The sequence below is a fragment of the Oryx dammah genome, unplaced genomic scaffold, assembly GCF_014754425.2.
Source record: "Oryx dammah isolate SB20612 unplaced genomic scaffold, SCBI_Odam_1.1 HiC_scaffold_29, whole genome shotgun sequence".
In the NCBI taxonomy this organism is placed as follows: domain Eukaryota; kingdom Metazoa; phylum Chordata; class Mammalia; order Artiodactyla; family Bovidae; genus Oryx; species Oryx dammah.
In genome coordinates, this window is record NW_024070213.1 from 10,388,039 (window position 1) to 10,405,090 (window position 17,052).

A 17,052-nucleotide genomic window follows, 5' to 3' on the forward strand; every position below is an offset into this window, starting at 1 on the left:
CCTTTATCCCTAGTTAGTTCTCCTTAGATAGGGGCATAGGGGGATTGGAATAACTACCATCTCAGTGATTCTGCCATCTCACTTTGGGGTTCAAAAATTATTTGTCATGATGATAATTACTATCCCCATTTCACAGATAAAGAAGTGGAGGTCCAGGGAGCTGAAGTTTTCCCAGCATTTTCCACTGGAATTCTCTCCACGCTGAGAAATGAGACCATGGATAAGTCCTCCTAGACACTGGCCTTCTGGCATTGCTGAGCAGTGTTCTCACCCTACCCCTGTACCTCACTCAGGCATTTATTTGGTCCTTGGGAGAGTGAGTGAACAAACAGAAGACCTCAGCTACCAGCCTATGCCACTGGGCAAGGCACTGGGCACCTGATAGTACCAGCCTCCTTGCTGGTTTCCTGGCCCCCCGGGACTCTTCCAGTACCCTCAACACAGTGATTAGAACACTCCCCTGCCCAAAGTTCTTCAACACTTCTCCACTGCTGAGAGGCGCATTCTTGTGCCAGTAGTCAGTGTTCATTATCATATGGCCCCTGCCTGCTGTCCATCATTAGACACACACACATTTCACGTGCTAGGGCTGCACAAGCACCAGGACGTCCCAGAATAAGCCAGGTCCCCTGTGCCTCCCTAATGGCACATGTTGTTCTGTGCTGTGTCTGGAACACTTCCCTTCCTGTCCTCTTATGCCCCAACACTACACACACACACACTCTCTCCCTCCCCTCCCTCCAAATGTTTGTTTGCCTGGAAAATTCCTCCTCACCCTTCAAGTCTCAATCCAAAGGAAGCCAAAGTGCCCCCAGCACAGACTTAGAATTTCCTTGTCCAGAGCTCCCTGCATCTGTATACTCTACAACTCAAGTGATGACCACACTGTGTCCTGACCAGTTCTATGTCAGTATCCTTACAAACTGTGAGCTCCCTTTGGGCAGGAAGAGTGGTTTTCGTCTGTATCATATAAAGCCCAGGGCCTCAGCCCGTATCAGGTTTTTCACAAATGTTGGTCCAGTGAGTGAATGAACAAGTGAAGCAAAAATGACTCCCTTACTGCAGCTTGCCCTGGTAAGAGGGATGGTACAGGTTTAGGGACCCAGGAGTGACTTCTGAAACAGAGCCACCAAACTTTGGGGTTATCCAGTTTCACACCATTCTTCTACTGAGGATAACAATATGAGGCTCAGAGAAGGGAGACAACGGCCCAAAGCCACACCAGTTAGGAGCAGAGACCAGAACTCAAGCCTTAGGTTTCCTGGCTCTTGACCTTGGACTAATTTAATTATCCAGCCTGAGAGATGTTTAAAGCTGCTCTCAGTAACTGTCTGGGTGGTTCCACTAGCAGTTCTGTCTCTCAGCTGATTTTCCTCATCCCTTGAGCCTCAATTGCCGTATCTGTCCAGTGGGGAAAATCTGCGGAGCCTCTCGGAGCTGCAAGAACTCTGCAAGGAGACATGGATGCACGGAGGTGGTAGGGACAGGGTGGGCTCTGAGGTTGGCTAGAGCAAGCTTCATATCCTAGCTCTCCCCTATGTGTGACCTAGAACAAGTGAGTTTCATTCCTTCATCTATGAAATGGACAATGTGAGCCATACCTGTTACACCCAAGGGCGAGGATTCAATGCAATCAGGTGTGCCACTCACTGAACACAGAGCCGAGCACATAGTAGGTGCACAATAAATGCTGGTTATCATCACCAGCAGCATCCCAGAGTCCATTTCCCTATTTCTCTTCCTCTCCTCTCCCATCAAGGACTTACCTGCTCCCTCCCACTGGAACTACTGTGTGTTAGTGACCTTTAGTTAGGCTGATAAGGTAATTCCCGCCCCTGGCTTAAAGATACCACCCTGCCTAGATAACCATGTTTGCTTCGTTATCCTTGTGCCTTAACACCCCCATAGAGCAGCAGAGAAAAAATTAAGAAGTGGATGGGGGACTTCCCCAGTGGTCCAGTAGTTATGACTCCACACTTCCCCTGCAGGGGGCAGAGGTTTGATCCCTTGGGGAACTAAGATCCCACATACCATGTGGCAAAAAAATAAACAAAAATAAATAAACTGAGCCAAGATATATATTTTTTAAATACTAAAAATAAAAAGAAGCAGCAGATGGGAAAGTTAGTGTTTGGACACTGCCCCCCACCCCACCCCCTCACACGTCTGTACATCCTGATCTCTCTGAGCCAGTCCTCCCCGCAGCCCTGATCATCGGCATATATATATATATTTTTCCCATTAGACAGATGTGGCAACTGAGGCTTGGTGAGTTTGGCTGCAGCCATGCTCTCATCAAGAAATGAGGAAAATCAGCAAGTGGCTGGCTCCTCTAAACCCTAGCCATGCACCCTTGGGCAAGTCCACCTCACCTCCCTGAGTTTACACTCTGTCTAATTACAGCATCTAATGTGCCCAGCTTAGAGCTAGACCTCCAGCTTATCAGAGTACAAGAACCAGCCTGTCACTGAGAGAAGAGAGCCCACAAGCCAGCCTATGGCCCCTGGAGGTGGCCAGGCCTGCTCCCTCCACCGCAATGCAGAGGCCAGAGAGAGCAAGTCTCAGCTGCCTCCCCTCCCCTCTCCTCGCTCTTGAGGAAACTCCGAACCAGAGGCCTGAGTGTTTACAGCCCTCCCTGGGTAGAGGATGGGTTACGTAATGCCAGATGTTTGTGCAACTGGCTCAGGCCCAGGTCTGAGACACACTTTGCAATCCCAGAGCCCCTCACAGGCCCTCTCTCCCTCTCCCCCTTCCCCCCTCCCAGCCTGGCTCCCCTTGGCCTGTATGCTGATTGGGATCTTCAGCAGTGTGGATTATTCCATCACCCTTCACCCTGCAAGCCGAAAGCGGCCCCAGCCCAGTCCTGCAGGTGGGACAGGCCCCTCACCGCAGAGACCAAGGGAGCTCAGGGCTCTGCTTCCAGCTCTCCTTTCTCAAGTGCGGGTCCCACATCACTCCCTCTCAGCCCCTACTGGTTTTTCTCTGACTAACATCAGCCTCCTCCCTCCCCTCCCCTTCTCTCTCCCACCCTCGCGCCTCCCACCCCACTGGAGCCAGCCTACCCTTTGCCACCTGAGGACCCCCAGAGACAGCAGGAACGGATTGAACAGCGTGGGACGGTCCCCGGGCATCCGCCATGAGGTCACCAGTCGGCCCTTGAGTGGGCTCCCAGCCTTGCCCTCCGCTGGCCTCTTGTCTGCCTGTCAAACAGGGTCCAGTGTTGGCCCCCAGGTCCCTTTGGTGGGATGGGGGAGTCCCTGATGACAGCCTCCCCTGCCCATGCTGCCACGCCCACCTCAAAGGCCCAGAGTTGCCATCTTCCTCCATCCCAGAACTGCCGAGAAAAGAGCTTGTGAACTTGCTCACCCGTGTGGTATTGGCAGGGCTCTGGGAGCTCAGCACCCTTGGGAACGTGTACCTCTCCACCCTCAAGTTGGACCCCAGGGAGCCAGCGGGAGGCAAATGCAGACCACAGATGTGTGTTCAGCCCACATAGGGTTTTTAGATTATTTTGCATTAGGTTCCAGTGTTAAATAATCAAGAGGTTAACACATAACTACATATTTCCAGCTTCTCTTGAAATATCTAAAGATGGAAAAACTCTGGGTCCCTCTTCCCCATGGCAACAATCCTCTGGAGCCAAGGGGTCACCCAAGTGTCCCTAATCCCGAGTCCCCCATCTGCCTACTCTCCTCAGCTTTGTAAAAGGAATGAGTCCCAGACATCAACAGTCATACCCAGCAGAGCCCCCACGTGCACCCTCTTTGGAGTCATCCTGTTTGGGGATTCCTTGGTGGCTCAGCTGGTAAAGAATCCACCAGCAATGCAGGAGACCTGGGTTCGATCGCTGGTTGGGAAGATCCCCTGGAGAAGGGAATGGCTACCCATTCCAGTATTCTGGCCTGGAGAATTCCATGGACTGTATAGTCCATGGGGGTCTCAAAGAGTTGGACACGAGTGAACGACTTTCACCTTCACTTGTTGGGGAAAATGAGGCCCCCATGAAGCAGAGGCATTTGCCCAAAGTCACAGAGGAGGTTACTGGCACAGGCAGGACAGAACCCAGGTGACCCAAGTCCCCAGCATCCAGAGATTCTCTGGATGTGGGACATGAAGCATCAAAGCACAGGTCCAGAGGATGCTGGGGGTAAGGACGGCCCCGACCCTGCACCGCATCCCCGTCACAGCCCTGACCACGAGACCATAGGCTCCATAATGGCACTGCAGTTCACCTCTGGCCTGCACCCAGGCATACACAAGGTGCTCACTCAGTATGCGAGTGAGTGAATGAATGAATGGCGCAGTTGTCATTCTGTCCGGTCTACGCTTCCTGGGGGTGGACTGAGAGGTTTTCTGGGTTGCAGGGGCAGGCCCATCTCATGGAGCCTAGAGGGGGACCCCTGTATTTCTATTTCCTCTTTGTTCGCAAAACTCTGGCCCCAGGAAATGTGAAGAAATAACACAGGAAGAGGAAGAGCAAAGCTGCCAGAGTCCCTGGGAGAACTGGAAGCACCTTTAGTGACCAGTCCCCATCACCTCCCATTTCACAGATGGCCCACTCAGCAGTTAGCATGCTGCTTCTACTCTGCGAGGCCACAAAGACAACACCACGAAGCGGTGTTGCGGGGGGGAGCAGGGAGAGGCCTGGCTGGGGGGTTCTGAGTCCCGGGTCCTAATTTGAGCCCCGCCACCGGTGGGCTATATGATCCAGGATGACTGCCCTGCCCCTCGTTTCCTCCTCTGCCCAACAGTCAGAGGTCGGGCAGAGTCCCCCCAGCTCAGACTAGGAGCAAGGCCACACAGACAACCCCTCACCCCGTGACACCCGGCTTTTCAGGAGCCAGCATGAGAAACAGCAGAACAGGATTAGAGAAGCACTGGCCCCAAGCAGCCTGGTCTCCCTCTCCCGCCTCCCACTGCCCCAGGCCCTCAGCTCTGACCTCACCTCTCTGGAGGCTGAGGGTGATGAGAACAGTCTGTTTGGCAGGTCGTGGGGAGGGGCGGGGCAGAGCATGTGCTCCAGCTGCAGCCAGGCTTCCCAGCAGCCTTGGCGGGTCCCACCACTTGCATACATCTCTCCCGCCCGGGACCCTGGAGATCCTCCAGGCCCAGCTGACTTCTGTACCTCCCTGGCCCTCTTCAGTGCCTCTCTGGCTCCAGCTCCTGGAAGCCTACCCTTTCTCCCAGGGTGGCCAGCCCTCCAGACCCAGGAGGACCTTGCCTTCCGAGACTATCAGAGTCAAACTGCCATTTGCCCAGGGAAGGGCAGTGACCTTTTCAGGGCATCCTAGCAAGTTGAAAGCGGAGGCCTGGGCTTCTGACCCCAGGACTGTCCACCCACCCAGATCTCCAAGCCAGAAGGTAGCCCTGCTGCCCAGCTCCTCTAGAGTCCCTCTTCTCAGTGACCCCAGGACAGAGCCAGCCTTGGTCTGGATGACTCCAGAGCTCATCTCAGGACCTCAGCCCACCTCCTACCTGATTTCCCTTCCCTTCCCCTCCCTATGGCCCACACCCATGACCCAGTGACCCAACTACCGAGTCGGCCTGCTTCTGATCAGTCAGTGAGTCTTGGCTTCTGCTTCGTTCTGACTCCTCAGGCTCCTTTGATTGGAACTGGAGATAAGAAAGAACACAGCTTTGATTATGGTATTTCCCTTCCCAGGTTCTATCCCTCTATCCAGCTTCTTATTCATCCATTCATCTTCCATCCATCTAACGTCCATCTAGAATCCAACATCAATTGGTCCATATATCCATCCACCATCCAAAATCTATTCTACATCATCTACCTACTCCTCTATCCAACATCTATTATCCCAATATATCCATCCTCAATTAACTCATCATCTATTCATCCATCCTATATCTATATATCCTTCCTTAATCCATCCAACATCCATCTACCCATCTGCCAACATTCATTCACCATCCATCATGCATATTCTACAACATTGACCCATCCATGCGATATCTATCCAGCACCCATCATTTGTTCCATTTATCACCCATCCATCCAACCACCCACCCATCTGTCATCCATCTGACATCTCTTTCTCATTCGTCCAGCACATATCATTTATCCATTACCCTTTCACACACCTGTCATCCATCATTCATTCATCATCTACCCACTGACCTACCCACCGACCTACCCACCCTCCACATGTTTCTTGTAGGCCCTCAAGCATCCATATATCCACTGGTCAACCAGCCACTGAGCTGAGCTCCTCCTTTGTGTCAGGCCCTGGGCTAGGGGCTGGAGGTATGGAGATAAAGTAGGTGCAGCTCCTGCCTGCAAGGAGCTCATGTTTTTTAAGGGAAGATGGCAACAACTGAGCATGACACGATGAAGAGTAGCAGAAAGGAAACACACCAACCCAGGAATGGGGTGAGTATTTAGGAAAAGCATCTCAGACAGAGCACCTGATCTGAGACTTGAACAAGGAACATACACGTACATACACACAATGGAATATTGCTGCTAAGTCGCTTCAGTCGTGTCCGACTCTGTGGGACCCCATAGACGGCAGCCCACCAGGCTCTGCCATCCCTGGGATTCTCCAGGCAAGAGCGCTGGAGTAACCCACCCATGCCATTGCCTTCTCCAACTCATGAAAGTGAAAAAAAGAAAGTGAAGTCGCTCATTCATGTCCGACTCTTAGCGACCCCATGGACTGCAGCCTACCAGGCTCCTCCATCCATGGGATTTTCCAGGCAAGAGTACTGGAGTGGGGTGCCATTCTCTTCTCCAATGGAATATTACTCAGCCATTAAAAAAGAATGAAATAACGCCACTTACAGCAACGTGGATAGAACTAGTCATTATCATACTAGGTGAAGTAGGTCAGAAAGAGAAAGACAGATAACACATGATATCATTTATGTGTGGAATCTAAAGTATGACACAAATGAACGTATCTGCAAAACAGAAATAGACTCACAGGCATGATCTGTGGTTGCCAAGGGGAGAGGGAGGTGGGGAGGGCAGGATTGGCAGTTTGGAATTAGCAGAAACAAATTATTATATATAGAATAAACAACAAAGTCCTACTGTATAACGCACAAAAAAACTGTACTGAAGATCTTTTGATAAGCCAGAATGGAAAAGAATATGAATATATATATATATAGGGAGGGCTTCCCTGGTGGCTCAGTGGTAAAGAATCTACTGCCAATGAGGGAGACATGGACTTGATCCCTGATCTAGGAAGATCCCACATGCTGCAGAGCAACTAAGCCCGTGCACCACAACTACTGGGCTTGTGCTCTAGAGCCCGGGAGCCACAACTTCTGAGCCCACACGTTGAAACTACGGAGGCCCACATGTCCTGGAGCCCATGTTCCACAAGAGATGCCACCACGATGAGAAGCCTGCACGCTGCAGCTAGAGACTAGCCCCCACTCTCTGCAACTAGAGAAAAGTCCATGCATCATGCAACAGCCTCAAAAAAGAAAGAAAAATTATTTTTTAAGTGAGTTGTTTGTTTTTTAAAAAGAGTATAACCATGTCACTTTTTTGTACAGTAGAAATCAACACAACACTGTAAAACAACTATAACAAAACAAACAAACAGTCTTGGGCTTTGGAGTCAATACTTTGGTCCCATTTCTCTCATCTTATACATGAGCTTCCCTGGTGGCTCAGACAATAAAGAATCCACCTGCAGTGCGGAGACCTGGGTTCAGTCCCTGAGTTGGGAAGATCCCCTGGAGGAGGGCATGGCAACCCGCTCCAGTATTCTTGCCTGCAGAATCCACATGGACAGAGGAGTCTGGCGGGCTACAGTCCATGGAGTCACAAAGAGTCCAACACAACTGAGCAATTAAGCATATATACGTGGGACCCAAGGCAAACGCTGAATGTGTCTGGGCACTGTATCTATCTGAAGCACATATGGCAAAGTGTGTAAAGCCCCCAGCCCAGGGCCCGACACATCGTGAACCCTCCTGTCATCCATGGGGGAGGCAGCATGGGGCTGCACATCATGGAGATGAGGAGAGTTTGGATGAAGGAGCAGGAACCTCCACATTGCCCCAGTGGTGCCTGTCGGGGGAGCAGTTGGTCCCACACTACCGAAGACCAGGACCAAGAGAAGCTGGGCGTCAAAATATGCTGTCCCTGGTGAGCTGAGGCCAGGTTGCAGGGGTCTGTTCTCTAGGACCCTTCCCATCTTCACATAAACGCCTGGGGCAGCACTGACTCTGTAACCCTGCCTCTGGGCCAAAGAGATAAGGCAGGGACTTGGTGGGCATCTACTATGTGCCAGGCACTGGGCCTGCTTTCCATACAGGCCCCCACTGAAGCAGCCGTCTCAGCAGTGAGCTCAGACCGATAAGCATTTATACAACTCCTTCCCTGGGCCTGAGAGGCGCTGCAGGGGCCAGAGAGGGGTAAGTGAAGCCGTCCTGGATTTTAAGAACTTGGAATAGTGCCGTGGGGAGGGGACGTGACCACATTGGCTGCAGTCCCAGACAGGGCCAGGTAGAGGCCACCAGAAAGCAACACAAACCAAGTATTGTAGGGCGAGAAGGGGAGAAGGCCCTGGTCAGTGCATCCTGTGGGAGGCCTCAGGGTGATCTGCACAGAGCACAACTGCGGTCCACCCCTACCCCAGCCCTTACTAGCTGTGTGATCTTGGGCGAGTGGCGTAACCTCTCTGTGTCTCAGACTCCCTATCTGTAAATATTGCCTTTCTCATCAGTTTGCCATGGAGAGTAAATGAGGAAAATACCATAAAACATTCAGATCAAGATTTAGCACCTAGTAAATGCTCAAAGAAAGGGCTGGGTGTTATCACTGCAGTTTGGTGGTAGGGACAGGTTTTGGTCAGGAGGGAGATGGTGTGCAGGAGCTGAGGGGTGACCTTTCGGGAGACTTGTGTCGGGTGGGGCTGACTTTCAGGCTGTCCCTGGTTAATGAGACTGACTTACCTCCCGCCGTGGCGAGCTGGGGCCCTCTGCAGGGCTCCTGCTCCCCAACTGGCCTGTCTCCTCCAGACCAGTCGTAGCTGAGGACTCTGGTCCGCTTGTCACTTTGATCTTCGGCCACTGGGTGGAGATGCTGGTGGGGCTGGACGGCTGAGCGGAGCTCTGGGGCCACTGCCCGGGGTCGTATCCATTGACTAGAGCAGGCCCTGCTCCTCCTGCAGGCTGGCTGTGTCGGTCTTGCTCCAGCTCCAGGGTACCCTTGGTGCCTGGGGAAGCCTGGCCAGGGCCAACCCAGTGTCCCACTGGGTCCTTGTGGAGCAACTGGGCCTGCAGGAGCTCCAGGAGGCCCTCCCAGTCCAGCCTCGGAAGATGGGAGGTGAGTGTCGGCTCCTCTGAGCGGCTCCACATCCCCTCCCTGGGTACCCCGAGAAGGCTCACCAGGTCCCTCCAGTCAAACTCAGCTCGCCTCTCGGGGCCGTGCAAGTGTGGGCAGGCTCCCTCAGCGCCCCTGCCCACAGCTGGTAACGTCTCAGGCCTCTGGGATTTCGAGATCTCCCCTGGGCCTGCCCTGGAGTTCTCTGGGGGGCTCACAGGCTGGCGAGGACTGGACAGCTCCTGTAGGCTGCCCCAGCCGCGCTGAGCTGACCTGTCCGGGGGCTCCTCCCAGGTCTCTGACTGCCTCCTGTGGCCAGAGAGGCCACCCAGCAGGCTCCAGCTCTCAGACTCCCTGGGAGGGGCCCTCCACATTCCCTCTGGGGCTCTGGCAGCCCCCTGGCTGGACTCCCCGAGTCCTTGCCAGCCTCCCAGGCCCAGGCCCTCCTCCTGGCTGCGCCAGCCTCTCTCCAGGCATCTGTGCGGGCCCCAGGATCCTGCTGGCTCCTCCTGACTCCGCCACCCTCCCAGGGGCTGTCTTGGGCCCACCCGGCCACGTTCCAGGGGTCTCTGTGTCCGCTGTTCCCTCTCAGGAGTTCTGGCTGACATCCTCGGGGGCGGTGAGGACCCCTGGAGCCACCGGTCCCCCTCAGGCCGCCTCTCGGGGCTCCTGGGATGAGGGGCTTCTGTGCGGCTACGTCGGGCTGGTTCCGCCTGCTTCGCGGGGAGCTTGGTTACCTGAGGATGAGGTGAGGGGGTGGGTGGGGCTCCAGGCCCCTGGCTGGGTGGGATCTGTCTAGGAGGACAGGCAGCTGGGGTCCTAGCCAGGCCTCAGGGGAGTTGCAAGCTCTCCCCTCACAGCAGGCTGGATTAAAGCAGGTCAGAGAGTACCTAGGGCCCCTGAATTCCCTTCCTGGGAGTGTCAGCCCTTCCCTCTCACCCACCTTCCTCACTTCCACAAAGAGCTGCTCACTTTCCAGTTTCCCCCACCACCCCTCCACCCAAGATACTGATTCCAACCTGGGCTCTCAGGGGCCAGAATCTCCACCAACAACACCCCATCCCTGGGTGGGCCTTGCCACCTAAGAGCTACTTTGAACACGCAAATCCCCACCCTAGAAGAGACAGCCTGTAGAGCTGGACTGACCCATGGGAGGTTTCCCTGAAAACTTCCCAACTTGGTAGATGCCTAATGAAGGAAGAGGGCAGCGTGGAACAGTCATCTTCAAGATGGATGAACTGGGGTCTGCCTCATTTTTGCCGACTCTTTGGGAGAGAGAGGAGCTGGACACCCATGATTGGGACTTTGACCCTTTCATAAAGAACCTCCCTCCCAGGACCCCCGCCCAGCATCTGGGGGAGAGGAGAAGCAATGGCCCACCCCTTGGGGGTAGGGGGCCCCCCAGCAGGCTGGCCGTGCTCACCTCCCTGCTGAGGGCAGGGCTGGACTGTCTTCGGAGAAGTTGGCTCTGACCTTGGCTGGGCCACTGCGACCGCCCCTCGTCCCGGGCCTGGAAGGCCCCCGGTGCCTCGGACTTCCTATGAGCAAACGCAGCCACCCCTCTGAGGGCCCTTGGGTCTGTCCCACTCCCGGTACCCTAGCTCCTCTACTCCCACCCCCAGTGGCAGATTTAGGGACTCACTGCAAGCTAGATGAAGGGCCCGGAGTGAGGGAGGAGCCTCTTGGGGCCTCAGTTTCCCCTTCTGCAAAATGGGGATAGTAGTCTACCTGCCTCATGGGGCTGTTGTGAAGATGAAGTGAGAAAAGGGGTGAGCACAAGTAGGGGGCTCCACCTTGGCCTTGACCCCTCCTGCCTCACTCAGTGCTTCCTTCTGGCCATGACCCCATGAGTGGCCCACAGCTCACCCACAGACATCTCAACTGGTCCTTGTGGGAATTAAGATTTATTCAGCACCTACTGTGTACCAAGCACACATGATCTTAATGGCAAACACTTATGGAGCACTTCCTGGGTTCCAGGCACTTGTACTATCTCACCTCATCTCCTGCAAGCCATGAGGTGGCGATCAGAGATGCATAATGTCATATGCCACCATCTCCCATTCTTTTTGCCTTCTTCTTGCCCATATGGTAAATTTTGGACTTCTAAGGCCCACCTGTTTTCCCCCTACTACTAACAGGTTTGCGGCCATCCTAGCTATCAGTAAAAGTGCTTTTAACAAGATCAGAAGAACGAAATATCCCCTCTTCTCCACAATTCCAGAAAGGCCAACATAAAACCATTCATGCAAATGTCATTTCTAAGACACCTGAACTAGGCATTGTCACCACATCCAACAAAGATAACCCCTAAGTCCCTAGTTGCAGCTAGTTGTCTTGCTTAAATAATTGGTAGCCATGGCTATTAACATTTAACATGATATCTCTGTTGAAATGTAGGAACACTGAACAGAATCTGGGCACATCTCTCCCCTCCCATATATAAGACCTAACCACTCCACTGGACAATTTAGGATATTTATTGCGAGAGGGTTTGAGAGTCAGACTTCATTTAAATTGACAAATGAAACTATGTCTCTGGTGGCTAAACCACACCAGGAGGAGCCTGGGAAAGATGACCAGGTGCTGACCTTGACCAAGCCAGCAAAACAGGAAGAGGAATCTCTGCTCAGGTCCGAGCAAGGACCTGTGCTCTGCAGTCTGCCTCTAGCTTGGAGACTAGGCTGAAACTCTATAGAGGTTTGGAGAATAAAACAATTACGGGCTTGGGCTTTGTTTCTGTGTCATGGCTTTTGTTAATGTCGTTAGAATCAGATCCACAACCTAATTTGCTGTGTTAGCACTTCTTGGCATATGATTCACAGAGAACTGAAGTTCTCCACTCTGGAGTGTTTCTGAGTTTGATGGCTGCCTAATCAAGTTTGATTTTTAATCCAATTTGAAGTGAGAGAGTTTCCTTGCTCTGTGAGATCTGAACCTTAGAGTGAGTTTCTCTTAGAACCAGGAGCCTCTGTGAAGTAAAAACCCCAACGCTGAGCAGGTGGGGAGAATGGCAGAAAAGACCCTGTGCAGCTGGTGAGGCAAATGTGTGTTCTCTCCCGAGTGAGGGCATTTTCCATATAAACTTCAGTGTGTTAAATGAGTATTCCTTCTGAGACGTACCCCCCATGTGGGATGGAGAGATCAAGAAGATTCTGAGCTTTCAACTAAGACCCAGCCTTTCTGATGCTGAAGTAACAGTGTCTCCTTGGACTACATGTTCCTGAGGGTTGGTGTGGCTGCACCGAGGGTTCCAAAGGAAATACATTTTCTTTGAAAGCTTGGATGGGCTCTTCCACTTGCAGAGTGTATTAAAGGACAACAGCTGTCAAGTCTAGCAAATTCCGTGAAGGCTCTGTTTTGAATTTAAGAGACTGGAAATGCTTATATCATTCTAAGACAAGAGATTCCACATTGTAAAGCAACTATACTTCAATTAAAAAAAAAAAAGATTCCAAAGGCATTAAGAGGGTAGGAAATGAAGATGTCAAGCCAAAATTCCTAATGCTTTAATGTGATAACCCTTTAAGGAAAATTTTCCAGGCTCAGTGAGAATGATGCTTAGAGTAGATGCTGGATAAATATATTGAATGAATAAAGGGGAGAAAAGAAAAGTATCACTTCATAGACACCCATTCCTGAATTTCAGCCTGTCCCTTACAGATACTTAGATAGGTTTTCAAATTTTATCTTTAGAGGACAAATGGTTTCCTACTTGGAAAAAAATACCATACAAGAGGGGAAATGTTACTCAGTAGAGTTGTAAAACCTTGGTTAAAAGGTAAATAATCTACTTTACCAAAACATATATGTTAAATATACAACTTTTATATATCAATCACACCTCAATAAAGCTTTTTAAAAAGATAATCTACTTCAAAGGGAGCAAAATAAAATGAAGACTCTGTGTAAAAACAATTAAATGGTTAATCAAACTATAAACATATTCCAGACTTCTGCAACAAATCTTTTATCTCTCTAAAAGTTACCACAGTAGGAAAAAAAAAAAAAAGAAAATTCAATTTTGGTTTAAAGACCCTGCTGATATACCAGATAAAGTCAAACGTATGCAAATTGACATTAGACCAAAGAGAGTTATGGAACTTCCCTGGTGGTCCAGTGGTTAGGACTCTACCCTTCCAATGCAGGGGACTGGGTTTGATCCCTGGTGGAGGAACTAAGATCCCATATGCCATAAGGTATGGCCAAATGATTAAAACAATAAATAATCTTTTTTAAAAAAGCGTCATAATAAAAAGTCAAAGACAAAGGGGGTTTGCAGGCAGTGAGATTACTCTGCGATACTCTGATGGTAGACACGTATCATTAAACTCAGAATGTGCATCGCCAGAGTAAACCCTGCTGTGAACTGTGGACTCTGGGTGATAATGCGTCAGTGTGAGCCTATGGCTCGTAACAAGTGGACCACCCTGGCGGGGGATGTTGATAGTGGAGGCAGCTGTGCACCTGTGGGAACAGGGTCTACACAGGAGATCTCTGTACTTTCCACTCAACTTTGTTGTGACCCTTAAAACTTCTTTATTTTTTTTTTTAAAGTTATTTATTTGCCTGTGTCAGGCTCAGTAGTTGCTGTGTCGGCTTTAGTTGCTCCAAGGAACATGGGATCTTACTTCCCTCACCAGGGATTGAACCTGCATCTCTTGCACTCCAAGGTGGATTCTTAACCACTGGACCAGCAGGGAAGTCCCTTAAAACTTCTTTAGAAAAAAAAAAAAAAAAACTAACAAAAAGTGTATTTTACAGTGAGCCCACAAAGGTTGTCATCTGGGTAGTAAATGGATAAAACATTTTGGGAAAGGAAATCTGAAGAAGAAGAGATAAGATTTTTCATGCAGATTCAAATCTAAGAGAAAATGTTGTCTAAGGGACAACGAAAAGAGGGATTGTGGATATAAAATATTACCGGCTCCTGCAGTGATAGAAATGCTCTAAAATTAGGTTGTGCTGATGGTTGTACAACTTGGTCTCGGTAAATACGCTGTAATTTATTGACTTCTACACCGAAAGTTTCAAGATTTTCAGACCTATATGTTTTTGGTTCTCTTGACCCTAACTGGGGTTGGGTCCCTAACTAATTAATTCCAGCCCTGACCCTTAAAGACTATGAGGCTGGAACTGCTGATGAAAATCTCAGCTGGATCTGGAGGGAATGTTTCTCCTCCCTGAGGTTGTGCTCTGCTGGGTCTTAAACGCCCGTGTAAATGAAGCCGGTGACCAAGGAGATTCGTGTGACGCCTGGACTTCAGGTGCTGTCACCGTGTCCCAGAAAAGGGACATTGAACTTCCAAAAAGTCTGCCATCCTGCGGGTTCTCTTATTTAAGATATATGGCTCTGGCTATGTTTTTTAAATAAATGTATTTGTATTTATTTATCTGGCTGTGCCAAGTCGTGGTTGTGGCATGTGAACCCTTAGTTGCAGCATGTGGAATCTAGTTCCCTGACCAGGGATCAAACCCAGGCCCCCTGCATTGGGAGCAGAGTCTTAGCCACTGGACCACTAGGGAAGTCCCCTGGCCATACTTTTAAATTATTGACATCTCTGTTTTCTGAAATGTATGGGACCCATGAGTTTTGTTTGTCAAAGCAGAAAAAAAAAAAAAAAAAAGGACTCTTCCCTCCTCACATAAGGTGGGAAAAAAATAAAATAAACTTGTGACTCTCCAACGAAGAGTTTGACCTCATTTAAATTAATGTATTAAAGTCTCAATTTTACAGATGAAGAAACTGAGGCTCAAGTAGGTTAAATCACTTTGCTGCATCACATAGGTTGGGGAATGGCTGTGACCCAGGATTTGAACCCAGCCTGACCCTGGTCTTTGCTCTTAACTACTAGGCTATGCGTATTATCATTTAATTGTCAAAAACAACTCTAGCACTTGGAAACAGAGAGGTGGAATGCCTTGCCCAAGGTCACACAGCCAGTAAGTGGCAGGCGGCGGATCTAAGCCCTTTCCTCATCTGGAACCTAAGCCTGCAGACTTTCCACCTGGCCTGTTGCCAAGCCTCCTCCCCAGCCCACCTGGCCGCCCCCACCCTGGGCTCACCTGCGCTCTTGCCCGAAGAGGCGCTCCACCTCTGCGCGGCCGGGGCCGCGGGTGCGGCCCCCGTTGCTGCCCTGTGGCCCCGGCTCCCTCTGCGCCAGCCTCCTGGGTGGGGGCAGATCGGCCAGCACGCTGTACTCCTCCCTCTCCAAGTTGTGCCTGACCTCCCCTGGGGCTGCGGAGCCCCAGGAGCCCCCCGAGCTGCCCGGAGGAGGTGAGGGTGCCAGGAGTGCTAGGGCACTGGGCGGGTGGCGGGGTGGGGAGGAGGCGCGAGGGGCATCCCGGTGCCCGATGCACGCCTGAGGGGGCAGCACTGGGGAGCCACGCAGAGAGTCACTGGAAGGGGCCAGGCTCTCCATACTCGTCCCAGGAGGGTCCTGGAAGAAGAGGGAGGGCTCGGGGGGCTGGCGAGGGGGAGATGAGAAGGAGGGTGCGTCGCGGTGCCCAATGCATACGGGTGCGGGGATGGCAGGAGGCTCGTGCAAAGAGTCCATGGAGGGGACGAGGCTCTCTGTGCTGGCTCTGGGGAGATCCAGGAACAAGAGGGAGGGCTCGGGAGCTTGGCGAGGTGGGGAGGAGGCCCGGGGTGCATCGCGGTACCCAATACACACAGGTGGGGGGAACTGAGGAGGGTCATGCTGCAGGGACTGGTTCTCAGCATCCGATGTGTCTGGGAGGAAGGGGAAGGGGTCAAACTGGGTGTGGCGGGGGGGTGAGGAAGCCCGGGGGGCATCCCGGTGTCCAATGCATACGGCTGGGGGCATATAGGGGGGATCATGGTGGGGCGATTCACTCTCAGATGTGTGGGGGTCTGGGAAGAAGGGGAAGGGGTCATGCTGTAAATAGCGAGGAGGTGAGGAGGCCCTAGGGGCGTCCCGGTGCCCAATGCACACAGCACACAGAGGCTGGGGGGGCTCGGAAGAGGTCTGGGGTGCACCACGGGGAGTGGGATGCAGAGGCGAGGAGGTCCTGGAGGCCCCGTGGTGGCCTGGGTTATGGGAGGTGGCAGTGGCCCGGAATGGTGAGTTGTGCTGGGTGGGTCCAGAGGAAGACTGGGGTGAGTCCCGCTGAGCTGGTCTAGCAGGTGATGAGGTCTGAGGCCGGTCGCCCTGGGTTGGCCGGAGTGCAATGGATGCCCAGGGAACCTCACTTTGCTTGGAGCGAGATGGGGAAGAGGTTCGGGGGCCATCACTCTGTGTTGGCCGGAGGGGAAAGGAGGCCCATGGGATGTCTTTGTTAGTACGGTGAGGAGAGGCATTCCGGGGGTTGTTCTGCTGAGAGGAGCGATGGGGAGAGGATGCTCTGGGATTGTCTTGTTGGGTGCAGCCCTGACAAGAGGTGCTTCTGGGGTTTTCCCGCCATGAGGAAGAGGATTTGGGATTGTCCCGTTGGGTACAAGAGGTTTTAGGGTTGTCTCTTTGGGCAGAAGAGCTTCTAGGTGTGTTCTGTGGAACACAAGAAGGTCTGGGGTTGCCCCGCTGGGGAGTACAAGTTGGAACAGGAGCTTGAGGGTTGTCCTGTTGGGTGTAAGAGGCTCTGGAGGTGTCTTGTTGGGTGGCTCTGTGGGGAGAGGAAACCCAAGGATTATTTCGTTGGGTGGATGAGGTTCTGGGGCTGTCTCGTGGGGCAACTCTTGAAGGAGAGGTTGCTCTGGGGGTGTCCCGCTGTGTGGAAGAGGTCTTGGGGGT

General features: G+C 52.0%; 1 protein-coding gene across 1 annotated transcript in view; it reads right to left on the bottom strand.

The window, feature by feature from the left end:
* Positions 1-2,828: 2,828 nt before the first annotated feature.
* The window catches only part of LOC120857773 (TRIO and F-actin-binding protein-like), a 29,260-nt gene continuing 15,036 nt past the window's right edge, over positions 2,829-17,052 (bottom strand). The window contains exons 8-13 of the mRNA XM_040233509.1: positions 15,368-17,052; positions 10,725-10,839; positions 8,932-10,038; positions 5,536-5,613; positions 3,044-3,200; positions 2,829-2,863 (exon numbers count right to left, since the gene is read on the bottom strand). The exon at positions 15,368-17,052 is cut by the window's right edge and continues 377 nt beyond it. Of these exons, the coding sequence (XP_040089443.1) occupies positions 2,829-2,863; positions 3,044-3,200; positions 5,536-5,613; positions 8,932-10,038; positions 10,725-10,839; positions 15,368-17,052 (3,177 nt within the window). The remainder of the gene's footprint in view (positions 2,864-3,043; positions 3,201-5,535; positions 5,614-8,931; positions 10,039-10,724; positions 10,840-15,367) is intronic.